Source organism: Podarcis filfolensis (assembly GCF_964270895.1).
Source record: "Podarcis filfolensis genome assembly, chromosome: 17".
NCBI lineage: Eukaryota > Metazoa > Chordata > Lepidosauria > Squamata > Lacertidae > Podarcis > Podarcis filfolensis.
Window position 1 is genome coordinate 10,476,007 of NC_139621.1, and position 27,429 is coordinate 10,503,435.

The window sequence follows — 27,429 nt, forward strand, 5'->3', positions numbered from 1 at the left end:
CTGGGCTTATAAGACGAACCCCCAAATTGCAGCTGCCGATTTGGGGGGTCGTCTAATATGCCCAATCGCCTAATACGCCGGAATCTACGGTAGCTAGATTTTGTGCAACAGCCGTAAGTCAAAGAAAGCAAAAGATTACACAGCTGCATAATGGCAGGTGCCATTTTGCAAGCAGTAACAGAGTGCTGGGGTGGGAGTGGGGCTTGCTAGGTCATTTCTGTCACAAACAAACAAACAAACAAACTTGCCCATACTGGCAGAGTACCTTAGCATCAGTAAGGATTTAGGCAAAAGAGAAGTGCTGCTTTTTTGTATATTCCAGAGTCCAGCGAATGCTTTTTGACATTTATCTCTTTAATAGTGGGTTGTAGTTTTATATACAAGGTTAGGATACCAGACTTGGAGGTTTCCTTCCTTCCTTTTTGCTGCATTCTGTGTGCCCCTTAAGCAAACGGAGGTGGAAGAAGAACGGGATGTTTCTTCCTTAGTTCTTTGGGGTAGGAGATAGAACAGCCAAGACAACAACAGGGCAACTTACAACCATTCCATAGCCACTTAACGTGGCCCAAACCAGCAGGACAACTTTTTTTATTAAACAGCTTTATTTTGAAGGGTGGGGTCAGTTTTTGGCCCAAAGAGACATAATTTAACGGCATCATCAACATAAGCTCACATACAAGGATATACAGTGCACTTGTATGTCTGTCTAAAGACACTGAACTTTATACATGTACATGTAGACCGCCATTTCATGGGGGCTGGATTCCAGGCTAGGTTAGTCTCTGCCCTCAATAGCACTATAATGAATTAGATCTGTCTTTCCACCACTTTTTATCAGCATCTTGAAGGACTAAGTGGTCAGTTTGAAGGAATTAGGAGGACCAGCCCCTGGGGGTGGAGGCTGGGACAGAAACGGGCAGGTTGGAGAGAAAAAACAGCACAAAGGTGGTGTTTTCCTTCAAAAAGAAGCCACTGATGTTCTCCAAAAGAGCTCTTGCCTATCTCTATCTTCATATCTCTCCAGGGCACTCAGTCTAGTTCTAGCAAGACCTTGGTGGAGGGAAGGGTTGTTTCTATGGGTTTGGGGGCCTTGATTTTGCACAGGAGCAACAAGGACTAGAAGGGTGGGCCTCCTGATCTTGTGATGAACTACTTTAAGCTACAGGGTGGAAGTAACTGGACTTTGTTATCATTCTAGGTGCTCAAGAAGATCCAGCCACTCAGGCAGCTTGGCCTAGCCAACAGGTTTCCAAATCAGTCTTTGCCTGGGCAAGAACCAGATTCGGTTCGGGTGCCAAGTACTAGGACACCCCTGGTTCCTTGTCCGCTCCTCAAGTCTCCTGGTTTACCTGCTAGCCCTGCCTAGGTTTCCTCCCAAGATCTGCCACAGCATTTTCCTTCAGGACCTAGTCCCACTCTGCTGGGACTTGGCCCCTCAGCCCCCTTCTTGACCTCTGGCTGCTCATACCGCACTACAGGCCGCTGGGGCAAGATAACCAAAGGACTTCAGTAGACGGCCTTCAGCACCATTGCCTTGATGGCTTTGGGGGTGCTGTTCCCAAGTGACATGCTAACATTAGGCCCCTCGTGCTGGTGCGACGAGCGCTCCGATTTGCTGGTGCTGCCCTCCAGTATGGGGAGACCAAAGCGCTTGGCGCGGCTCTCTTCCGTGCCAGGAGTGACCACCAGCAGGCAGCAGAGCAACTTGAGAATGGCCCGTCTCATGTCCTTACTGGTCAGAGTGTAAATGATGGGATTCAGGAGGGAGTTAATCATCGCCAGGCCCAGGAAATAGTCTGCTTTGTAGAGCACGCTGCAGGCCTGGGCCTGGCAGGAAACGTCCAACAACAGGAGGAGGAAGAGGGGTAGCCAGCAGGCGATGAAAGTGCCCACCACGATGGTCACCGTCTTCAGCAGGGCCATATACTTCTGGGACTTCTTGAGCATGCCTTTGCGGAGGCTGCCCAGCCGCTGCCCGTTGAACTTGACCATGCGGTAGATGCGGGCATAGAGCACCACAATGGAGACCAGGATGGCCAGGAAAACGGTGATGCAGAAGAGGACATAATGCTTAGAATAGAGGGGCAACACTGTGGAACACTCGGGGAGGTTTTCGATGCAGTTCCAGCCCAGGATTGGCAGCACCCCGAGCAAGATGGAGGCCAGCCAGCTGGCCCCCACCAGCAGGAACATCCGCCCTTTCTTGTCGCCGTGGTAGAGTCTCATGCGGACCATCGTGACATGGCGCTCGATGGCAATTGCAAGGAGGCTGAGGACAGAGGCAGCCAGCGTGACAAAGACCCCACCTTCCCGCAGAAACCACTGCACAGGGGTGAGCTTAAGGGTGTTGGGCCCGGACATGACGATATTGGCAGTGTAGGCCACGCCAGCAAGCAGGTCCGACAGGGTCAAGTTCCCAATCAGGTAGTACATGGGCAAGTGAAACTTCTTGTTCCTCCAGATAGCCAGCAGGACCACGAGGTTCTCCACCACAATGAAGGCGCACACCACCAGGAACACAATGGCATCCGCCTTGAGACTGCCCTTGTATTTGCTGCCATGGAGCTTGCCTGTGTAGTTGTAGTGCAAAGAAATCACATTGTTGTTGTGGTACTCTCGGTAGATCTGGCTCAGAGAGCGTGGGGTTTCCATGCTGGCAAATTCCATCCCATGGACACCTCTCCACCTTCAGTTTCATTGGTTCACATAGCACGGCATAGTCCTTTCCATCATGCTGTGCCAGTCTTGCGCATGCCCCACGCCGGAAAAGTTGGCATTTCACAAATGAGATTAGTTTTCGTCAGTAGTTAACACGTCCACCGGTGGCCATTTTGGAGAACCCATCACAGCATTAGCAGACTCTTTCCATTCTGACCAACCAAGAGGGAGCCTAGAAATTCAAGAGAAAGACTTGTGAGTGGAATGTTTGAAAAACATGAAACCAACCCAGCTTTCCAGGCAGAAGCGTAGTGTGGGGAGGACCAGGCAGGCCCTGGGGGCATGATTTCAAGGGGATGCAAGCCCCTTGGCAGGGATCCCCATCCTACCTGCCACTAGGGGCCTTGCGGCCATGCCCCTGGCCCCCTTGCCGAATGTCACAGTTGGGGGATGCACCCACCATAGGCCACGTCTAGCCAGGCTCCTCACTGTGTCGCCCCATGAACCCTCTGTGCCCCACGCCTACCCAGAGGCAGCGGTGGCAAGGGTTGGGCTGGCATGGCAGGTTTCGTTTACCCTCCATGCCCAGCTCCTTGTCCTGCCTGATGCACGTGTGTATGCACATGCGCAGCCTGAGCACCAGCGAATGATGCAGCGCCACTGTTTCCAGGTGATGCCCAGTGAATTGAAAAGGGTCTATCATAACAGAAGCTGGGCAATAGGAGTTTTCTTAATCAAAGTCCATCTTGCCCCCCTACTAATCACAGATCTCCAGGATTTTCTGCCAGTGCCTTTTGTACACACAGCACAAGGTTTATGAGCTATATCAGGGGTTCCAGCAGTGGAGGAAGCCGCTCGGGCGCATGGGGCAGGGCGAGCCGGGGCAAGACACTCCACGGAGTCTCTGAGGAGTCTGCCTGGCTCCTCCCACTCGGCCGCCCTACAGCTGGGGGGGGGGAGGCAGCAGGTGGACAGTTTGGGCAGCATGGAGCCTGCGCACGCTTAAGCCACCACGTCACTCCCAGGAGAGACTCGTGGCTCGGGTGCGCTGCAGGCCCCATGGTGAGTGCTGCACAGCATTTTGTAACCTCTCCCCTTAGTGGTGACACCCGGGGCAACCCGCATCCACCACACACCCCTTCCTCCGCCCCTGGGGGGTTCCAGAACTGTAGCCTATGGGCCACCACTGATCTGCAAACTTCATTTAGGTGGCCCATGACATTTCTGTAAAAGCACCATAAAAAACCCATTCTAGCACAACACTTGACAGTTGCTACAGCAGGCAGAAAAATCATTATGTGGCCTGCCAAGATCCTCAGCAATTTTCAAGTAGAGGAAAATGTTTGAGGACCACTGAAGACGTGACTCATTCTCGTAGTCCTTTGCCTGATGCAGAAAGGAAGCACAAGCCATGAGAAGCCTATGGCCCGGTCAAAGAGGCTCTTCCTCCATTAAGAGGTTCCTGCTCTTTTCTTTTTTTTTTTTGAATTTTTTTATTTTCAATGCAGAATCACAACAAAAATTACAAACATTGAATCCAAAATAATACTATACAAACAAAAATCCCCGGAACATATAGGAAAAAAAACAGAAAACGAAAAAAAAAAAAGCAAAGGAAGCAAAACTAAACTAAACAAAAACGAAAAAGCACACATCTACAGAAAAAAAACCATATCATTACGTACATAAACACAAATTGACTTCCTTTCTTTGTTCTAAGACCTCAAAAAATTTACTCTTACTGTATTGTTGTGTCTAATTAGATTACTTCCACCTTGGTACTTTTTTTTTTTACACCATTTTTCTTTTTCTTTAACCCTGTAAAGCATCATTCATTACATACCAATATACTAACTCCAGAACAATGTTTTTTCATATACTCTTTAGCACAACCCCATTCTTTTAATAATTTCTGGTCCGATTGTCCCCTTATGTAAGCTGTGAGTCTTGCCAGATTTATGTATTCACAAAATTTAATTTGCCAATCTTTCACTGATGGAATTTTTCTGCCTTTCCAATTTTTAGCTATAAGCATCCTGGCAGCTGTTGTTGCATAAAGGAATACTTTCCTTTGATTTTTGGGGATATCATTTGTAATTAAACCTAAAAGGAATGCCTCCAGTTTTTTTCTGAAAGATATTTTAAACATCTTTTTGAGTTCTTCATAGATTTCATTCCAGAATTGTTTAATAGGTCGGCATTCCCACCACATGTGAAACATTGTTCCTATTTCTTTTTTACATCTCCAACAGGTATTCGATTTTAATTTGTAAATTTTAGCCAATTTTACCGGAGTTAAGTACCATTGGTACACCATTTTCATAAAATTTTCTCTTATTGTATAACATGCCGTGAATTTAATATCATATTTCCATAATTTCTCCCATTGGTCCAGCCGAATTACATATCCTATATCACATGCCCATTTAATCATAACTTCTTTTACTTCTTCATCCTTTAATTCCCATTCAAATAATAAATTATACATTTTGGATATATATTTTTTTGAGTTTTGTAATAATACTTTTTGTAATTTTGATTCTTCTTTTTCAAATCCTATTACTTTATCCTGGTTGAATATTTGTGCAATTTGGTGATATTGTAACCATGTGGTACAGTATTGGGTCACCTCATCGTATGGTCTTAGTTTTAATTGGCCCTGTTCTTCCTTTAGGAGCTGCTGGTATGTTGCCATTCTTCCTATAGTATTTTTCTTTTTAACCAATATTACTTCTAGCGGTGAGACCCACCATGGGGTTTTTGGTTCTAACAACCTTCTATGTCTCACCCAGACCTTGTATAATGCATTTCTAATTACGTGGCTTAGAAATTCTTTATGGACTGCCACTTTGTTATAAATTAGATAGGCATGCCAACCATATCTGTTGTTCCATCCCTCCAAATCCAAAATGTCACTGTTATCCAATTTGATCCAATCCTTGATCCAAGTAAAGCATGCTGCATTGTAATATAGTCTCAGGTCTGGGAGTCCAAAACCTCCCCACTCTTTTATGTCAGTTAATAATTTATGTTTGATCCGTGGCTTTTTGCCTTGCCATATAAACTTTGTTAGGTCCGTTTTCCATTTTTTAAAACAATCATATTTACCTATTATGGGAATCATTTGAAAAAGGAACAGAAGTTTTGGTAAGATATTCATTTTAATAGCCGAAATTCTACCCCAGAGTGTTAGTTTCAATCTTGTCCAAGTTTCCATTTCTCTTTTTGTTTCTTCCCAATTTTTTTATAATTATCTTCAAACAAATTTATATTTTTCATTGTTATTTGTATACCTAAATATTTCACTTTTTTTACAATTTGTAATCCAAATTTTTCTACCAGTTCCTTTTTCTCTTGATCTCCCATGTTTTTTACCATTAGTTTCGTTTTTTCTTTATTCAAAGCAAAACCTGATACCCTTCCAAAGTTTTCCATTTTTTCTAGAGCCTTTGCTATGCTTTCCTTTGGATTTTCCACCATTAAAACTAAATCATCTGCAAATGCCCTTATTTTGTATATTTTCTCTCCTAGGGATATTCCATTTATTTCTTGATCCAATCTGATTTCTTGATTTAATATTTCCAAAACCAAAATGAATAATAAAGGTGAAAGTGGGCACCCTTGTCTGGTGCCCTTCTGTATTTTAAAATAATCAGTCGTGTCATTATTTATTATTATATTTGCTTCTTGTTGTTCATAAATTGCTTTTAACCCTCTTGTAATTTGGTCGCCCATGTCCATCTGGTCTAATAATATTTTTAGAAATTTCCATGATACTTTGTCAAACGCCTTTTCCGCGTCCACAAAAACAAAGTATCATGGAAATAACCTCAGGGTTATCTAAAGTTCTCCCCTCTTCCACTATTTTATCAATCAGTTTTTCCTTTTGTCTCTTTTTCAGTTGCCAGGCTAGCATCTTTCCGGGTTTATTTGCAAATTCGAACGACCTTTGTTTCATCCATTTAATATTGTCCTCAATTTCACTATTTAATATTGCTGAAGCCTGGGTTTGTAATATTTTTAGTTTTTGGTTTATTAATTCATTTTTTGGTTGTTTTGCTAATAATTTTTCATTTATTCCTATTTCTTTCCTTATTTGTTCTAGTTTTTGCTCTCTGTTTCTTTTCCTTATTGCACTTTGTTGTATGTAAAAGCCTCTTATGAAAGCTTTACTTGCATCCCATATTGTCCTGAAGTCTGTATCCTGTTCTTTATTTAATTCAAAAAATTATTTCAGTAGTTCTTGCGCTTTTTTCACAATCTTTTTGTCATTTAATAATCTTTCATTAAGTCTCCATCTTTTATTAGTTTTCTTGTGTTCCTTTAATTCTAATGTGACTGGGTTGTGATCTGTAATAATTTTGGCCTGTATTTCTGCTTTTTTAATTTTAATTGTTAAGTTACTTGATACCCATATGCTGTCAATTCTGCCGGCTGATTTTTTAACTTCCGAGAAATGTGTATACTGTCTTTCTCCTGGGTTTTTATATCTCCATGTATCAATCAAATTTAAGTTTTCTACCATCTGAAAGAAGGTGTCTGGGAGTCTGCCTTTTTTGATTTTCTTTCTCTCTGTGTCCTATCTAATTCTATTGATGTGACACCATTTAGGTCTCCCATCAAAATAATTTCCTCTTCTATAAATTCCAGTAAATTAGCTTCTACTTTTCTGAAAAATTCTGTTTTGTTACCATTCGGGGCATAAACTCCTACTATAATTAAATGTTCTTTACCTTTTGTTATTTTTACCCCTAGTAATCTACCCTCATCATCCTTAAAGATTTTTTTGCGTCTAGTTTAGGGTTCACATAGATCACAATTCCCCTTTTCTTTTTTACATCTGAGGATATAAATTCTTGACCCAATCTCTTGTTTTCTAAAACCCTTCTGTGGTTTCTAGTCACATGGGTCTCCTGCAAGCATAAAATGTCCCATTGTTCTTTCCTCAATACATGTTCTATTTTATTTCTCTTCCTCTTATCATTTAAACCGTTAACATTCCAAGATATAATTTTTAGATTCACTAATTTTTATTTATTATCTACAATGGTTTCGTTGAGTAAATAAAAAAAAAGAAAAGGAAAAAAAAGAAAAAGAAAACTCAGAAATTTTAGGATTTTGATAATCTGCTTCTTCCAATCTCTCCCCCCTCCCCTTAATACGCACTTGTCTCTCTATGCTTCTTGTGGTGTCTGCGTTGTTTCCTCTCACTCCAATGTTGGATCTCCAGTTAATTCTTTTTTGTACTTCCTCCAGAATTTTCCCAGCTCGTCTACTGATCTAAGAGTTTTTCTTCTGTCCTTATATGTGAAGGTGATGCCCTCAGGAAATTCCCACCGGAATCTAATCAAATTCTTCTTGAGTGCTTTTGTTACTGTCTTATAATTCTGCCTTTTCTTCAGAATTCTTTTTGGGATTTCCTTAAATATTTTGATAGGCCTATCATCTATTACTAACTTCACTTGTCCTTTTTGATGTAGTATTTTGTCCTTTAAAAGTCTTGAGTTGAAAAAAATTAAGCAATCTCCTGGCCCTTTATAAGTGTCCGATCTTTCTGATTTGATCCTGAAAATTTTATCAATATCCAATAGCATCTCTTCTACCTCTACTCCCAACCAGTTTGCAATCTCATGTGATAGTTTCTCTTGAGTTTGTTCATCATGAGTTTGTGGGACACCTCGGAAGCGGAGGACCATCTCCTTCTGACGCATCTCCATCAATGATATATCATCTAGCAGCTCTTCATGGGCTCTCTTTAGGTCGTTTATTTCTTCCTTTGCTGAGTCTTGTGATTTTTTAATGTCCTTATTTTCCATTTGCAATTTTTTCGTCATTTCCTCTTGTTTGGTAGATTTACTCTTAAGTTCTTGTACAGATTTATCCAGTTCTTTATTTTTAAGTGAGAGGTCACTTATTTGTGTTGTTAGGTCTATTATTAGCTTTGAGTTTTGTTGGATGTTGCCAGCTAGTATGTCCAGCTTATCATTTAGGCTCTTTTCCATCCCCATTATAAGGTCTTTTATGTCAGCATTGGGGTCTGTTTCAGCTGTTGATTGTCTTCTCACTTGTAGTCCTGACCCAGATGTCAGTATAGTTTGGTATTTTTTAGAACCCATATTTGTCTTCTTCCTTTTGGTTCTGATCTAGATATCTTTATTTCAAACCAAGAATATATATATATTCCTAAACTTTGAAAATGCTCTGTTTATAGTCTATAATTTGGTCCTTTTACCTGTTGGGATTGAAAGTCAGTTAAGATTCCGGTGGTTTTACCCTATGTTGTTATCAGTTAATCTCAAATATTTATTTATTTTTTATTTTAAAAAAAGTAAAAAAAAATCCAAGTTTTAATAAAAAATTAGTTAAATATTTTTAATTACTTTGGCAATTATCAGAGAAAAATTCCTTCGCAGTACTTAACATCCGTCTTAAGAACTTATTTTCTAGAAGCTGAACTTGGTATTTCAAATGTCCTTTCGTGTATAGCTAATTTTCTTTATGGTTGTACTTCAAGCCTGTGTCTTAGCAGCGTTTTTAAAATTATGGGAGTAATTTTATTTTCCGCCAATAGATGGTGAAATTTTCCAATTTACTTGTGAGGTGGTCCTTCTTGTTTTGTTTCTCTAGCCTCTCTTTGTTGCAGTGACTGTTTCCGCCACTATTCTTCTTCCGGCTTTTTTTCCCTTCTGAGGGCGATGACTCACTCTCCCCCCCCCAGCGCCATTTTCGCCAGCTGCTTTCTTCCCTATTCCAGTCTTTTCCTCCTTCTTTCTCTCCCTTTGTAAATCTCTTCCTCTTCCCTTTCACTTCTTTATCTTAATCTTTATCTTCCCACCGCTGACTCATTCTCGTAGTCCTTTGCCTGATGCAGAAAGGAAGCACAAGCCATGAGAAGCCTATGGCCCGGTCAAGGAGGCTCTTCCTCCATTAAGATGTTCCTGCTCATGCCCAGCTGAAGCAAATTCCTCCAAGCAATTCCTGCCCCCAAAAGCTAGCAAAGCAAAGTATATTTCAGTCTACTTTTGCCTTCTCCTTCATATGGAAACTCTTCCGCAAGCTAACCATTTCTTTCCTTCTTGGCTTATATTGCTGCTCCAGCTAAGGTTTGTTGGTTCTCTCTCTACAATGTTTCTTAAGTTCAGCTTTTAAAATCTATTAAACCTACTAAAAATCCTTATCTCAGCTCTCACTCTGTCTCACATTAGCTACTGCTTGCCAGTCTTCCTATCTCCCGGTACATTTCTGAGCACAATTCAAAGTGTTGGTGCTGGCCTTGAAAGTCCTACACAGCCTCGACCCAGTATTCCATCGTTCACTGAGATCCAGTGCCAAGGGCCTTCTGGCAGTTCTCTCACTGCAAGAAGCAAAGTTATAAGGAACCAGGCGGAGGGCCTTCTTGGTAGTGGCACCCATTCTGTGGAATGCCCTCCCTTCAGATGTCAAGGAGATAAGTAACTAAACATCCTTTAGCAGACATCTGAAGGCAGCCCTGTACAGGGGCGGAGGAAGGGGGTGCGGTGGGGGCGATACGTCTCAGGTGTCACTACTGAGGGGGGGTGACAAAATGGCAGGCAGCACTCACCGCGGGGCCTGCAGTGTGCCCGAGCCATGCGTCTCTCCTGGGAGTGATGCGGTGGCTTGGGTGCCCACAGGCTCCGCGCTGCCCTAAACGTTCCACCCGCCGCCTCCCCTTCAGTTGTAGGGCGGCTGAGTGGGAGGAGGCAGTCAGAATCCTCAGAGGCCCTGCAGAGCATCCTGCCCCAGTTCGCCCCACCCCACAGGCAGCTGGTTCTACCCCCCGTGGGGGGCTGGCCCTGGGCGCTGCCCCAGGCACCCAATCAGCTTGCTCTGCCTCTGGCCCCGTATAAAGGAGGTTTCAATGTTTGATATTTTATTATGCTTTTATATTTGTTGGAAGGCACCCAGAGCGGCTGAGGCAACCCAGTCAGATGGGCGGGGTACAAATAATGTCCCAGCTCCTATTATCTGTGTCCAAACACCTTAGGCTTATTCCGCTGCCCACGCCAATTCCCTTCTCCACATTTTAATCCTATTAAAACTCTAACTTGCCCTCTTCTAACCATTGCATCTCCCTAACCACAGGCTTTTCAGCTCTCTTTTTACGAATGTGCCCTTTGACATTCACTTCGGTTGTCAGTATCTTCTTGTTTTAGGAATAACTGAGTCACTCGCTCCTCCTGCCTCGAAGGCACATCTCATTTTGCCCCATTGTCCTGGTGACCTGAGTTTACATTTCCCCTCTCAGTTTGGAGGTAGCGAAGGCTGTCTTTGCTACTGCTATTTGCCTGATGGCTATCAGAACGTTGGTGTTTTGCAAGAATCCTGCTTGCTGGTTTCCCCATAAGCAGCTGGTTGGCCACACTGAAAGCAGGATGTCAGACTAAATGGGCCACTGCTCTGATCCAGCAAGCTTTTCTTACATTCTCACATTCTTATGCGCAGTCCGAGGAGAGCAGTACATCTTTGCAAATACAACAGAGCTCCAAATGTCTCAAGCAAGGCTGCCATTATTGGCCCACGAGTTACTAGCCCACCTGCCCACACCTAAAGAAATTAGTCATTTGTAGCACATCAGTGGTCTAAGAACACTGGTATTCCAGTGTTTCCCTGCATAGAGGATATCCTTATTCACCACAGGCAATCGGCAGGTGGCTGTTTACAAGACCAGGGACAATTTTGGGAGCCAAGATTGTAGAACTAGGTTGTAGGAGAGAAAAAGAGAGCAAGAGAAGGGAAGCAGCTCTGGTGAAAGCCAGCTGCCTTTTGTATTATGTTCTTTATATTGTAAGCCTGAGAGCAGGAATTATCTTCTTTTTAATTGATCCTGGAGCCTTTTCAAAGTGGAGAGCGAGGTTGAAATGGTTTAAATTAATACATTAATTTGACATAAATGTGAGCATCCATCTTGTATGGAAGTTACAGATGTCCCTTTTGTAGCAGGAACCTGCCCCCCCAATCATTCAGTTTGTACAAACTTCACACACACTCACACAGCTACGCTTCTGTTATAAATTCATAGAAAATCAACCATACGTCGGATTTGCACTGTTCCACTTTTATTTTACTCCATGAAGGAAGGACTACAAAATGGGGAAGGTTTGATACAGGGAGGCCATAATCCCTTCAGCATACCAGCACATCCACAGGAGCCCTGCCCAGTTGCTATGCCAACCCTGATGGTCCTAGACAGAAGACCATCAAGATCACAAAGAACTTGCATATGGGAGTGGATTCAGCAAGAGACTGGAACAAAGGACAATAATCAGCTCTTCCCTCTGGGGGCAGGAAACTGCAAACTCCCCTCTGTCACCTGGAAAGTACTCATGGGGAGGGGGAAAGGGGGAACCAGCCAGGTGACAGGAGGATGGGAATTTCAAAAGTCTTTATAAGGTCTTGCACACCGTTTTTTCTGTGTCCTTCCTCTCTCCTGCAAGTGAGGGGAGCACCCTGTTGCAACAGTTCAATAAAGACCAAGCCTACAGGCTGCTGTTTTGTTCCAAGTTATCCTGGTTGGTGTCTTTGTTTTTGTCCAAGGGAGCCCTTGGATTTTTCCATTAACACTTTTAAAGGCAGAATGAGGGTCACAACAATTTAGCAGAGGGGTGAGACATGACCAGGGAACCACCTAACACAATATCAATCATATCATCAAGATATCCTGCCATTTATGGGACTTGCCATTTTATACTGATGCAGTATACTCAGAACCTGAGCATCCAGTTCCAAGGTGTTCCCAGTTTAATGCCTGTGGAACGGAGGTGGGAAAGAATTTTGAAAATGTTACGTGGACGCAATTCACACCCCACCCTCCCAATACAGCTACAGACATCACCAGTCCGTAAAGCGAAAAGAACTGGGAGAGCACTCTGACAAAAGGGTCATATAGAGCCAAGCCACAATGAAGTTTTGAAAGGTTTGTTGTTGCTGCTTTTGCAACTTAAAAGACCTCCGAAAGTCAAGAGTACAGCAATGAGATAAAATAATTGCAATCAAGAAACTTTTTGTAATAAAGTCCTGTCCATCTGCCCAATTTCCTCCCCCTTCCCCTGCATTCTTAAGAATTCTGCTCTGCTCTGTTCAAGATCTTGCCCCCCACCCCCCGCCTCTCTCTCACACATACAACAATAGTCTTCTGCTGAGCACACAAAACATTCCAGACAGGCCCCCAAATGACCTCTCACACTCCGGAGAATGTATTGCATGCACACATGCGCACACAGACACTTCATTGCCTTTAACGTAGTGTTATAAGAATTTTAAGGTCTCAGATATAGAATAAATATTCATAAATGCACACATATGTAAATATATAAGCCATGTGTCTGAAACAGTACAGAAGAGCAATCCTGAAGTCATTTTGACTCTCCCGATGGCCTCAAATATTCCTCTGCAGTAAGGGAGGCAAATGGCGAAAGCCTTCCCATGTATAAATCCTCTCTTAAGGGCGTATTTGTGCAAGAATAGGGTGAGCCTGTGGCCTGGATTCAGGAATAACCATCACAAAAGAATGGCCAGGCTGCCTAAGTAATGTAATCAGCGACCATTATCAGGAGACCACCTCCTATGATGTATTTATGATGGTTTTGGGGTGGTCTTTGGCTAAGGGGGTTGGGCAATGTCAAAAGTCTTTAAAGGTTCCTGCACACTTTTATTCAGGGTCTTCCTCCTTAGAATGAGGGGAGGGGACTCTGTTTCAACAGAAAAATAAATATCTGCCTTGCTTTCCACTGGATCCTGCCTCCATCCATCCTTCTCTGACCGATCATGGACTTAGGGGACTTTGTTGCCTATCAGTAAAGGTAAAGGGACCCCTGACCATTAGGTCCAGTCGTGACCGACTCTGGGGTTGCGGCGCTCATCTCACTTTATTGGCTGAGGGAGCCGGCGTACAGCTTCCGGGTCATGTGGCCAGCATGACTAAGCCACTTCTGGCAAACCAGAGCAACGCACGGAAACGCCGTTTACCTTCCCGCCGGAGCGGTACCTATTTATCTACTTGCACTTTGACGTGCTTTCGAACTGCTAGGTTGGCAGGAGCAGGGACCGAGCAACGGGAGCTCACCCCGTCACGGGGATTCGAACCGCTGACCTTCTGATCGGCAAGTCTTAGGCTCTGTGGTTTAACCCAGGCAGTATCTAAAATAAACTCTGTCCTGCTGGTAGGGCGGGGGTGTTTAAAAGTGAGCTGGTGGAGAAAAGCGGGGAAAGCAGATCTGTCTGGGACCATGAAGGACAACAGCCCTGGAAGAACATTTGTAGAGAAGAGATGCATCATCCCCAAAGCATTCACACAGACTCTCTCTGTCACACCTGAACCTCTATCATCTGAACCTGAGCCAAGACTTCAGAGAGACAGCCCACCATTATCCAGCCTCAGAACATCTTATCAGTTGTCAGGACTTGACCCTGAAGCATATGGCTAGAGCACCTTTGCGCATGTGTAGAGTTCCTTTTACAAGTAGTTCTAGCATACCTCTGGCGAGAGCCTGTCAGCTAAAAAACAAGCCCCAGGGTTTCTCATTTTGGAAATTAGGCACTGAGCCATGGAGCAGTCTCAATAACAAAAATAAAAATCTGTCTGCCTTGTCTGAACCAACAATCCCACACAAATGCCCTGCCATTAGGCACATCAGTTAAGACAGGGTTGAAAGGTGCCCTTTTGTTTCGAACTGCTGTTGTCTCCGTACTTAGTTTCTGAAATCCAGAGCCCTTCATGCTCGCACACATTGTTCTGTATCGGGGAAACTTCACCCTCCCTTTTGACAAGTTCTTGCAAGCCTCACATGCACACTATCTCGGCTAGTTTCTCACAGTGCTCGCTCTGATGCCATCAGTGGAACATCTACCCGTGGTGTCCTGGGGATTCCTACACCCACACAGCCAGAAATCGTCTCACTTTGAATTTCAGCTGGAAGAAACTTAATTGGCACAACAGCTTCCACAACTGTTACACTAATGAGCAAAAAAGTCCCCTGGCAGAGGCTTCTTTTGCCCCTCCCTGCCACATAAAAGGCAGATAAGTTCCCAGGCTGTGTGCAGCAACCCTCCCCCCCCCCCAAAAAAAACCCCAGCAGCATGCAAGCTTTTGTTTCCACTCTGCCTCGGCAGAGCTCTCTACAGCATGACTCTCAAAAGTAAGCAACTGATGCAAAGCAATTCAGAAAAGCAATACTCAACCCCTTTCCCTGCCTTCCAAATTTGAACAGTGAATCTACTCCGTAGGCTCAGTTGTCTTGTGCAGGGAGGGCCAATGTTTTAACACTGAGGGTCTGGATTTCCTCGCTCTGCAAGCTGCTATGGGGGCAGAACCTCAGATAATGGCATCATCGCCCCCCACCAGACTGAAGGAGCTGGCGAGCTGCTTCTCACCCTATCAAAACATAAACTGGTGATAGATCTGGCCATTGCAATGACTTCTGGATTCCTTCATTTCTCTGTTGAAAAAGGTTCACTGCAGGTCAGGTGCAAAGCAGCAAGGCACGGTGATTTTCAGCCAGCGAGAGCTGCCCCCCACATCACTCTGGGAGGAGGTGGGCCGCTTCAAAAGCAACATGTGAGGAAGAGGTACAAAATCTGCTCAGAAGGGGTCCGTGCAATCTTTCGTGATAATAATGCCCACTCACTTCATAAAGAGCTCATAACCCACCTACTTTCAGCAGCCAGGAACATCTTAGCCAGACACTGGAGAGACGTGTCAGGAATGAGCATGGACTAATGGTATCAAATATCGTGGGAAAACATCCTTATTAGAAAAACTAACCAATAAACTGAAACTGAAACGTGGACAAATAGAAGAAGACACCTTCACCCTGGTATGGTTCCCCATTATCACATACACAGCCCAACAAAACAATAATAAGAATCCACTGACAGCATACGAATCAATCTGGCTAACGTAATCCAAACACCCACACCCACACACACACACACACACACCCTACTCAGACACAAAAACAAAATCTCACTACAGATAACCAAAGACAGACAACCACACCCTAGGCCACCCCCAACCTCTTTCACCACCAAGGAATTACAACAAGTGAATAGTAAGAGAACCCACATGAGTGACACTGACACAAAACCCCACACATATACTAAGTATAAGAATAGACGCATTGCCACCCCACCCCACGCACCACTCCCCCCTCCTTCCCTCTCTTTTCTTCCTAACCTAACACTGCATGCAACACTAATGTCTCACAACAAACGAAACTGATCAGTAGAAAACACAACTTGAAAAAAGAGACAATGCGCATATTTCTCTAAACTAAAAAATCTGTAATAAAAATATATTAGAAGAGGAAGAGGAAGAAGAAGAAGGGGTTTGTGCATGCATATGCTGCTTCCCAATAGCTTATTCTTGGCTGCTTCTACAAAGCAACGATCAATACTGGTTAGACAGGGAAAGGAGTTGGATTAACCGGACAAAGTCTTTGATCCTCGATAGATTATGAATTGCAGGCTGTTTCTCAACACCAGTTCTCCAGCAAAACTTTCTCAAGGAATGGTGCTGGCGAAGCCAAAAGCAGCACAGAATGTGCTGTTTCTCACCTAGAAGGCAATTCTCTTCTGCCAGAGCGACACAAGATCTTGTCATTCATTTTTGCAGTGGTACCTATTTATCTATTTGCACTGGTGTGCTTTCGAACTGCTAGGTTGGCAGGAGCTGGAACAGAGCAATGGGAGCTCACCCGTTGTGGGGATTTGAACCACCGACCTTCTGATTGGCAAGCCCAAGAGGCTCAGTGGTTTAGACCACAGTGCCACCCACGTCCCCAAGAACTGTGGCACCTCCAAGGCTCTGCACCCATTACAACTGAAGTGGTTGCTCTCCCCTAAATCGACCTCTGCTCTCTGCCTTCCCTCCCCAAGGGTCCCCTGCCACTGCAGGTCTAGGACAGCAGGCTTTTCCTAGTGCAGTCCACAAGTTCCATGCAGCATCAGCAATGTGCTTTTTTTGACCTCCAATCTATCAACCAGCAGCCACTTGTTTTCAGAATGATTAGAGACATCTTGGAAGCTGGTCATGGAGATGAAGCATTCTTTCTTTCATTTTATCTGGTTATCCAAACACACACACACACATACACACAAACACTGCGGCTTGCCAGTCACAGCTTCCCAATGCTGGGCAAAGCAGACGTGGGTGTGTGATCATTGGGCATTGTGAGGGTCTGGGGTTTTCTTCCTCCACCCGTGTGTTCCCATGTAGAGGAAGCAGAGTTTGTGAAATAACTCTCCCCACATTGGCCTCATGGAAGGGAGGGGTGAGGCAGCAATGTAATCAATCTGAGGGTGATCCTCCTGTTCATAAGCCCAGAAACTGGGTTCAGGATGGGGTCATTTCTGAGGGATGAGAGACAAAGAAGTTTCAGAGAGGGATGTGAGAGGAGCGATGAGGAGAGATTCCCAGGCTGGGAACTGTAACCTGCAAAGCCTGATGGCTTCAAACAGATCAACAGGCGCTCTCTGCTCAAAAGTACGGGGAAGATGCCCCACAGAGCATCAACATTTGCAGTGATTTATGGGGGGAAAGCTGCAAAGGCCAGGCTGTGAGAAATTGCCCTTGACTTTGCACAATTTGATATACAATGGCTGAATGGGGGAGGGAGGGAGGTGGAGGGAATGCAATCGGTACACAAAACTACCACCCAGCAGTTAAATGCATGGAACTATGGCAGACTCTCACCAAGTGTCGTTAGTGATCACAAACTGAAAAGTTGAAATGGGGAGGCACAGACCTACCATTGATCCCCCCCCAAAAAAATCAATTGTACAGTGTGTGCAACTTAATTCGGCAGCATAGTACCCCTTTTGCATGTCTAGGATCCTAGGTTCATCTCCCACTGGGCTCTCAGGAAACAGCCAGGAATGGCTTTTGTGCAAAACCTTGGAGAGTCATAGCTAGCATTGGGCTAGTAGAAGGGGATATATCTATGTCCTGATATCCTTAGACACTGGACATGGAAATTCAACCTATGGCTGCTACTCTTCTGCACTCATAATGTAATCCCAAGTGGGACTGACTTCCAGGAAACATGCTCAAAACTGGGATCCAGGCTCGCTGAGCCTTTTCACACCATCAGAGGGAGGTGCAACAGCTTCTCCACCCAAAGGTCAGTGAGGAACAATTGACCCAGATCCTGGCAGGACAGAAGCAGGGCATCACACTATATCATGGGTAGGCAAACTAAGGCCCAGGGTCCAGATCCGGCCCAATCACCTTCTCAGTCCATGGACAGTCCAGGAATCAGCATGTTTTTACATGAGTAGAATGTGCCCTTTTATTTCAAATGCATCTCTGGGTTATTTGTGGGGCATAGGAATTTGTTCATTATTATTTTTCAAAATATAGTCCAGCCCCCCACAAGGTCTGATGGACAGTGGACCGGCCCCCTGCTGAAAAAGTTGGCTGACCCCTGCACTATATGATATGCACAAACACACACAGGATTGTCAATCATGGACAACGAAGGCCAAGATACTCAAGAGAAGCCGATGCCAGCCTCGCAATCAGGGACATAATCCCGGGCAGAGTGATTCACCTGGCTTGGCAAACCTCTCCGTTTTGTCCCTACATACATTGAACATTGGTTGCCTATCTTGCCATGCCCAAAATGGAGCCTGAACTGGATGGGACATGCAAAGGCAGACCAAAGAGAAGTCTGGATTTCCTGAGCTGCAGGCATTGGGAAGGGTTAAAGGCCCTTGCTCCTCACTCTCTTCTCTCTGCTCTCCATTGTCCCCCTCCTGAAGCTGCTTTTCTCTTAGAGAATGGGGGAAAAAAAGAGCCTCTGCAGGAAAGCAGGTATGCCAGGAGGAGAGAAAGCAGAAGGGGACTGACTTCTTTTGCTTTCCCTTCTGCTGGCTGCAACTCCCTCTCAATCTCAATTCCTGCAAATCTCTCTTCAAAGCTCTCCTCTCCCACAAAGTCCATTTGCTGAATTTCCCAGTCCCTTCCCAATGGCATCTGTTTCCATTCTTCCCGTGCTACACATTCTTTCTTTCCCCAACTAACCGCTTATTCCTGACACTGTCCAACTTTATAGCCTGTAAGCTCATCGCAGCAGAGACCAATATCCTCCCCTTTCTCCCTCCTCTTCCTTTCTTTTTCTTTTACTTGTGCTGCGTAAAGCATAGCTGCAGGGTGTTGTGATAAGTTACCAGCAAACATTAAACCTACAAGAGGGGGAAATGGTGTGTGTGTGTGGAGAGAACACCCCGCTATCATTTTTTCCAAACAGTTAAAAGGGCTGTGCCTCAATGTTGACCCCCACCCCACTGCCCCACACTCCCAACCAGGAGATTTACTGCTCAGACTTATGTATATCTATATGGAAACAAAGCCACATTGAGTTCCTTTTGGCTTTAACTTCCAGATAAGCGTTTATAGGACTGCAGCCTTACTGCCAGGTTGCAGAGGACCCTTTCCCAGATAACCTGGGAAGTTTAAAGAAACACTTTTCCTATGATGTGTTTAAGATGAGGCTACTCTAAAAGAAGCCATCCTGGAGCACTTCCGTTCAGAACTCATGATTCCAGATTCTGCTTTGCTACCTTGGAGGTAGCTAATATTATTACACTGATGACCACCTTTTAAAGTGCCCAACCCGTGGAGAAGATGCCTCCCTTGCTCTCTGTTGGTTTTCCAGAAAATAGGGGATATTATTATTATTATTATTATTATTATTATTATTATTATTAAATACTACCCTTCATCTGAGGATCACAGGGCAGTTTACAACATAAAAGCAGAAAAATACATAACCTAGGGTTACCAGACGTTCCTGGGGACAGTCCCCGGATTTGCAAATCTGTCCCCGGACAAATTCCGTCCCCGGAATGTCCCCGGATTTGCAAATCTGTCCCCAGGAAACGTGGCAGCAGCAGCCTCAGCAGCCCGGAGTCAGCCTGGTAGTACAGTTGGCTCTGGCTGGCTTCAGGAGCAGCTCGCTGCCATGGTGCCCACCATTTTTCCTCACCAGAAGTCCCCATATGATGTGTCTTGTGGGATCTCCCACCCCCTTCCCCCTTTGTTTTGACTGATCGGGGGAGGCTCAGGAGTCGCGGGTGGACGGCCATTGCCCAGTTTTTAAAAAACTCTGTGCATTTATATTTCACAGGGTGTGAAAGAAGGCCTTTGCACCTTATACAATATGCATGTACAGTGGTACCTCGGGTTACAGACGCTTCAGGTTACAGACTCTGCTAACCCAGAAATAGTACCTCGGGTTAAGAACTTTGCTTCAGGATGAGAACAGAAATTGTGTGGCGGTGGCATGACGGCAGCAGGAGGCCCCACTAGCTAAAGTGGTGCTTCAGGTTAAGAACAGTTTCAGGTTAAGAACGGACCTCCAGAATGAACTAAGTTCTTAACCCGAGGTACCACTATATGCTTGGCCCCAGGGTCTTTTGCCTCACCATCCCCACTACTGACTCCCGTTGCTACTCAGCTTAAAAAAATAAAATTAAAAAGGTGTCCCCGGATTCATTGAAAAAAATCTGGTAACCATAACATAACCTAGTAAGAAAGAAAAATACGGTAATAAGTCCCCCCACCCTGAAGCAGAATGTTGGGAAGTTCAGGACAGAGAAAAGAAAATACTTTTCAATTAAACTGTGGAACTCACTCCCACAAGAGGCGGCAAGCTTGGGTGGCTTGAAAAGGTTTAGGCAAATGCATGAAGGCGGATAAGGCTTTTGATGTTCTTGCTATGGCTGCTAATTATTAAATTTGGTTACAGCCTTTAATCTGAAGAACACAGGGTACCTAATGAAGAAAGAGCAAATCAAAACCAATATCCTTCCCTCCCACATACGGATTTAGAAGAACACGGAATGCTAACCAGCCCAAGTCCTGGATGGTGAAAGGTTTTCCGTGACCTACCTGGCGGGTCGTGGGAAGCGCAAGAAGGAGGCATGCGAATCCTGGCTTGTGCCCCTCAGAACCGCCGTGCAAGTTCTAGCTAGCGATCCTGCCCACGGGGAGCGCAACGCGTCCGCCCCGTCTAAGTCCTACTTGAGTTGCTCTTCTTGCTGGTCTGTGACCGTCAGAAATGGCCGGCTACTATCCGAGTTGCTCTTGAGGCGGGACGGGGAGCCTGGGGAGCAGCAGCAGCAGCTTGCTCCCGTCCGTCGGCGCGCCCCCTGGGTCTTGGCTCCTGACCGCGCCCCGGAGAGGCGGCCCCGGCTGGGCTCCCTTGCGTTTTCTCCCCCAACCCAGAAGAGGGTCGCAGCAAGAGCTCCCCGTCCCCGCTGAGATTCGAGGGGGCGGCGGCCGCTGCCGGCACCTCCCGCTCCCACGAAGTCTAGGCGTGGAGAGCTCGGGGCAGCCAGCAAGCTGCGGGTGGAGCCGGGACCCTCCGCGATCCGGGGTGGGGAAGAGAGAGCTGGCTGTGAGCCGCCAAGCGCTCCCACTCCGTCGGGTAGTCTGTCCCGGGCTTAGCGCTCGAGAGAGGCGCTCCCTCGCAGCTACCCAAGGAGGGAAGCCTCTGCCAGCCCAGCGGGCCGGGGCCAGCCGGGACACGTCTGATGCCGCGCAGGAATGGGCAGGCCGGGGACAAGGATCTGGTTCGAGGGCTTGGTCTGACCGGGCTTGGGGGGGGGGATGTTTAAGACCGCCCGGAAATCCCGGCCCCTGGTGCCACGGGCTGCAGCGAGGGACAGGCACTCTGCGCGCTCTCAGGGGCGCTCTTGCTATACCCCGGCTCGCGGGCTGGTTTCTGAGAGACAGACGGCTGAGCCTCTGGCCTGAGCCAGCTTCAGGGTTCGTCTGTTCTGGGACAGGGGTGCCAACTTGGATAAAATATTGGGGGAGTTGCAGGTAACCCCCGCCCTGCATAATTGATCACAAGACGCGGTGTATGCACACAATTTGAATGGCAATGCCCATCAACTGGGGGGGGGGAGCTGGCCCCCTCAGATATTTTATGGGGGGGACATCGGCCCCTAGAAGTTAGCTCTTATGTTTTGGGATTAAATCCCTGCACTGCAAAGCTTAAGTGTTTGAGGCAGGGCAGCGGGGAGGAAGGTGAGTTCTGCTGCACATTTTCTGGGTCTCCCTCCCCACACAAATCCCCTCTACCCTGCCAGACGCCAAGCTCAGTCCCTCTCCTTCCCAGAAGTAGCTGTGCTGGCCCAGGACACTTCACCCTGCACCTCCTTCTCAGGGGTACAGTATGAGTCAAGAGATCGTTTGGTGGGTGGTTTCCTGCATCGCCCTGCAAGAGATCTCTTGGGGTGCAATGCTTTCTGGGCTGTCACATGGTAGCTTCACCGGTGGCCGTTGGAAACATGACTTCTCCAGGTGGTTTTGTGTAACTCAGGGCAGCTTAGCAAATGAATTCGGAATTCCTGGTGGGCAGCTGCCTGTGGTCGAATCACCAAAGCCCACTCCTTTCCCGGAACTGGCAATGGGAGAATGCAGAAGTCCTCTCCCTTCCCCCTAAAGAGCTGGGAATAATTATTAATAGGCTAGCAAGGAGGGTCATCAGTCCCAGGAGGCTGATGAAACGTCTGGAGGAAGCCTTGCTCAACTCAGCGGTTAAGGGAAGAAAAGGCCACCGCTAGAGAAGGAAAAACATGGAAAGTTGGGAAGAAAGGCAAAAACCCTTGCAGCACAGGAGGCTGATGAAATGTTAATTCCTTCACTTGTGAGTATTTATGGCAGATATCCAAGGATCTCTTCAGCTTCAGGGTGCGGTGCCTGGCTAGAGGCACTCTCTGAATTACTAGTCAAAAGCCTCATGGATGATGCTATTTCCAAAATGTTGCTCAGCGTAGGAAGGAACTAGTTGTAAAAGCAGAGCTGAGTTGCTGCAGGATCTGCAATATTATTTGGAATAGGAGATTGACTTTGTGATATCATGTTAATGCAACAGAACAGATCTGGGCAGGAGACTTTTTGGGCTTCATCCTCAAATCCTTTTTAAAAAACAAACATGTGGTGCAAACCTATGCATATGTACTCAGAAGTAAGCCCTGCTGCCTTCAAGGGGATTTACTCCCTCTGGTTAAATGTGAAACCTTTAATGAGAACCTGGGCTTGGAATTCTTTGATCCAGGTAACAAAAGCAGGTTGGCCATCCAAGCTGATGGCCTTCACACTAACAGGCACTGGGAATATTATACCATCCGAGGGAGCAATTACTTTGTGCAAGAAGCGTATTATGCCTGTTGCCATTTATCATCCTCACCATGAAGTTGTAAGTTCTCTCCCGGGCCCGTTTTGACTTATGTGAGAACACGGGGAAGCAGGGACACCCCTGACTTGGATCTGTTTATTTGTTTAGTTTCAGGTTGCATCCAACCAAGTTCTCCTCAAAGCACATCTGCTTAATTTCCATTAATTTCAGTGGGTCTGCTTTGAGTAGAACGAACACTGGGAAGAACCCTTTATTTATTTATATATATATATATAAAGAATTATATGCCACCTTTTGGTAGTATAGCCCACCCAAGGCAGCTTAAAAGGTAAAGGGACCCCTGACCATTAGGTCCAGTTAATGACTGACTCTGGGGTTGCGGCGCTCATCTCGCTTTATTGGCCGAGGGAGCTGGCATACAGCTTCCGGGTCATGTGGCCAGCAGGACTAAGCCGCTTCTTGTGAACCAGAGCAGCGCACAGAAACTCCGTTTACTTTCCCGCCGGAGCGGTACCTATTTATCTACTTGCACTTTGACGTGCTTTTGAACTGCTAGGTTGGCAGGAGCAGGGACTGACCAATGGGAGGTCACCCCGTCACGGGGATCTGAACCGCCGACCTTCTGATCGGCAAGTCCTAGGCTCTGTGGTTTAACCCACAGCGCCACATGCAACATATTTACATTGGGATGTTCATAATGATTCGACATAACCCTCATCATTTTCAGGGTCAAACTGAAAAAGGCTATTGGACTAGCCTCTCTAGGGAGGAAGTATCATAAGCGACTGGATATCTGGTATTTGCTCTGCATGTCAGGTGACTCTCAGGTGCTGTCCCAATGTCTCCAAGCGCATATCAGCTCTGCCCCACCTGGCAACCCCCTTCTGCTTAAACCCAGTTTCAGCCAGGGTTGGATGGGCTTTTGGTTCATTCTCTGCAGTTGTGCCAGTCCTCAGTTTTGTCGGTGACTTTCAGTCCCCATTCCCAGCTCAGCGCTTAGGGATGGTCTGCTGCTTCCACACAGGCATTCCCTTGGCTTCCCTTGGGCTCGGCGAACAATGCCCCATTGAGGCAGGCAGAGGGACCAGCAGCCATGCCTAATGCGGAGACAATAAAAGGCCAACTCCAATGCTGGGACCCACAAGCAACATGGGCTGGAGGACACGGCAGGATGTGGCTGAGAGCCACTCTGGACTCCTCCTGTGGCCCAGCTCCTTAGCAGCTTTGAGAAGGCAGAAGACTTGAGCCAGAGGCCTAACAATGTGCTGTGTACTTGCTGGAAGAGAGGCACCCCTAAGACATATACAGATTTGCCCTGTGTTGGTTGCCTCTGTCCATATTCTGCATCTGCCAGAGGGGAGATGCTGGGGGAGGGCAGAGAAATTCAGTTTGACCTCATTCACACTTCTTAAAGCAATACACAAACAAAAAAAGCAGTTATCCTTAGAAATTCACACCTGCCCAAACTTTGCAGTACAGCTCTCCAATCACAAAATGTGCACAAAAATACAGTGGTACCTCAGGTTACAGACGCTTCAGGTTACAGACTCCGCTAACCCAGAAATAGTACCTTGGGTTAAGAACTTTGCTTCAGGATGAGAACAGAAATCGTGCGGCGGCGGCAGTGGGAGACCCCATTAGCTAAAGTGGTACCTCAGGTTAAGAACAGTTTCAGGTTCAGAACAGACCTCCAGAATGAATTAAGTTCTTAACCCGAGGTACCACTGTATGTACATTAGGAGAACATGTGAAAATGCATATCTTGGCAAAAACACCTTAAAGGTGCATTGTATTAGGAGAAATGGCTTGCAAAGAATGTGGATATCGGGGGGAACAGCATATAAAATGTGTAGCGGGAGGAATGGACGCCACTATTCTGAAGTGTTTTGTAGCGCAGGATGCCTTTGAAGCTCATTTGAAGAACATTCTTTCCCTTGAAGAATTCTGGACACTGGAGTCTGTTAAAAGTTGCTGGGAACTGTGAATCTGTGAGGGGTAAACAGCAGTGCCCAGAGTCCTTTGAAGGAAGGAACGTACTTCAAATGTGCTTTAAAGCTACAGTATGTGCACAGTCTACCATACATATTATGACATCAACTTTCATGGACTTCATTCCGCACCCTATAAGTCAAATAGTTTGGATCCCCCTCAAAACCACCCCACAAATTATGCCAACCAATGCAGTTATGCAAGGAGGTGTTGCAAAAGCTCACTCGATATTCATGGTTTATTTTGAACCATACTTTGGGGTTTTGCAGAATTTGGGGCGTCTTGGTAGGAAGAGAGGTCTGGCTATGTTTGGGGTGATATGTGACTAAAGTCATGAAGGAGGTTTGAATAACCCTGCAGCACCAGGATGCTCTGACTCCTTTTGCAGGCACCAACTATACGAAGTGTATAGGGCCTCTGGGATTCCAGATACAGCCTATTACCATCTGCCAAATTGTTCACACTTCAAATATTTCAGAGCCAGAAAGCCAGTGCCCTTAAAGCAGAGATGATGTGCCAGTGGCTAATAATTGGTGCCGTAGATTCCAACTCTCTTTCGCAATCCCTTTTACATTTGCAAGACTTCAGTGCTTGCAAGTGCTTCAGTAAGCATAAAGGTAAAGGGACCCCTGACCATTAGGTCCAGTCGTGGCCGACTCTAGGGTTGTGGCTCTCATCTCACTTTACTGGCTGAGGGAGCCGGCGTACAGCTTCCGGGTCATGTGGCCAGCATGACTAAGCCACTTCTGGCGAACCAGAGCAGCGCATGGAAACGCCGTTTACCTTCCCGCTGGAGTGGTACCTATTTATCTACTTGCACTTTGACATACTTTTGAACTGCTAGGTTGGCAGGAGCAGGGACCGAGAAACAGGAGCTCACCCTGTTACAGGGATTCAAACCGCCGACCTTCTGATCAGCAAGTCCTAGGCTTTGTGGTTTAACTCACAGCGCCACCCGCGTCCCTTATTCAGTAAGCATAATATACAGTAAGCATAATAGACTGTAAAACCTGCAGCCTAAGTAAGGCTAGCAGCTCCACAAAACTTCTGTTTTAACACTCATGCAGTCAGATTCTGCAAGAAGGCACTTGCTGAGTGTGTGCTTAAAATGCCGTGAGTGTTGGAAAAACAACCCCCCACCCCTCTTCTTCCAGCATCAACAGTGTTGCCTTGCGGGGAAAGGAAAGGTTTTCTAGGTCCCAGCAATAATGGCACAGTAATTGTCCATTTATGATGCAGTTATAATCATTCCCTGGAATGGCTCTTAGAAATGAATCCCTTGACTGACTGCGGACAGATTAATAAGAGCAACAGGGGAACTGCAAGACGCCCAGAGCAGAGGTGGTCCAGCCAAAATGCATGGCTTGGGTAGTCAGGAGAGGCCCAAGCCATTTTGCTGCCTGAGGCAAAGCACAGGATGGCTTGTTCCCCATTCTGTGCACACAAAATCTGACCAGACAGGTAGGTGGATCTTACTTCAGCGCTGGTGATGGAGCAGAGGCCTCTACCACACCCTAGGGCAGCAAGCCAGCTTAGGAGCTGCCCTGGTACACATTTCCAGCCACCTTCTGCCCCACAGAATTTGCCACCTGTGGCTGCTGCTTCACTCTGCTTCATGGACTACCCTGTTGGTCGTCCTCACAACTGGGACACTAGAAGAGGAGGAAGCAAAGATTTGGGGGTGTGGCGAAGAAAAGCAGTCTCTTCAGTAGACCTGAAGGAGCGTCTCCACCCCCATCGTTCAGCCCGGACAATGAGGTCCAGCTTTGAGGGCCTTCTGGCGGTTCCCTCACTGCGAGAAGTGAGGTTACAGGGAACCAGGCAGAGGGCCTTCTCGGTAGTGGCGCCCACCCTGTGGAATGCCCTCCCATCAGTTGTCAAGGAAATAAATAACTATCTGACTTTTAGAAGGCATCTGAAGGCAGCTCTGTTTAGGAAAGTTTTTAATGTTTGATGTTTTATCAGTTTATTATTATTATTATTATTATTATTATTATTATTCTGTTGGGAGCTGCCCAGAGTGGCTGGGGAAACCCAGCCAGATGGGTGGGGTATAAATTATTATTATTATTAGTAGTAGTAGTAGTAGTAGTCAGTGGCGTAGCGTGGGGGGTGCAGGGGGGGCCGGCCGCACAGGGCGCAACATCTGGGGTTAGGGCAAATCCATGGGTTAGGGGGCGCAAATCCATGGGTTAGGGGGCGCAAATCCACGGGTTAGGGGGCGCAAATTACTTGCCTTGCCCCGGGTGCTGACAACCCACGCTACGCCACTGGTAGTAGTAGTAGCAGTAGTATCATCATCATCATCCCCCAAACCACCCCAGTGCTTGCTGTGGAAGCTGGTGGTTTCTGCTGCACAGCTTAATATCTGCAACACAGAGTAGCCATAATACTGAATGGGATTTCCATCTCTTCACCAGTCTACTCACTGCTCCGGAGCGAATGTTGCCAACATTTGCATACATGCTTCCGTTTTCAGCTTCCGGGTTGCAGTTGCCTTCCTTGACATTTGATTTGCCCCTGACAGAATTCCACAAGGCTGAGCGGTGCTGCTGATTCAAAATGGTCTTTCTGTCAGGAGCAATGCTGCCGCTTTCTGCATCCTACAGGCACTGCC

At 46.2% G+C, this 27,429-nt stretch overlaps 1 protein-coding gene across 1 annotated transcript; it reads right to left on the minus strand.

Moving 5' to 3' along the window:
• Positions 1-1,139: 1,139 nt before the first annotated feature.
• On the minus strand, positions 1,140-27,429 carry S1PR5 (sphingosine-1-phosphate receptor 5). The gene is made up of 2 exons (XM_083593757.1): positions 27,242-27,429; positions 1,140-2,890 (listed from the first exon to the last, which is right to left on the minus strand). The coding sequence occupies exon 2, from the start codon at positions 2,665-2,667 to the stop codon at positions 1,507-1,509; it is 1,161 nt and encodes a 386-aa protein (XP_083449883.1). The 5' UTR covers positions 2,668-2,890; positions 27,242-27,429; the 3' UTR covers positions 1,140-1,506.

What these genes read in the sequence shown, in the direction of transcription:
- S1PR5 (XM_083593757.1), bottom strand. Translation starts at nt 2,667, where the DNA reads ATGGAATTTGCCAGCATGGAAACCCCACGCTCTCTGAGCCAGATCTAC.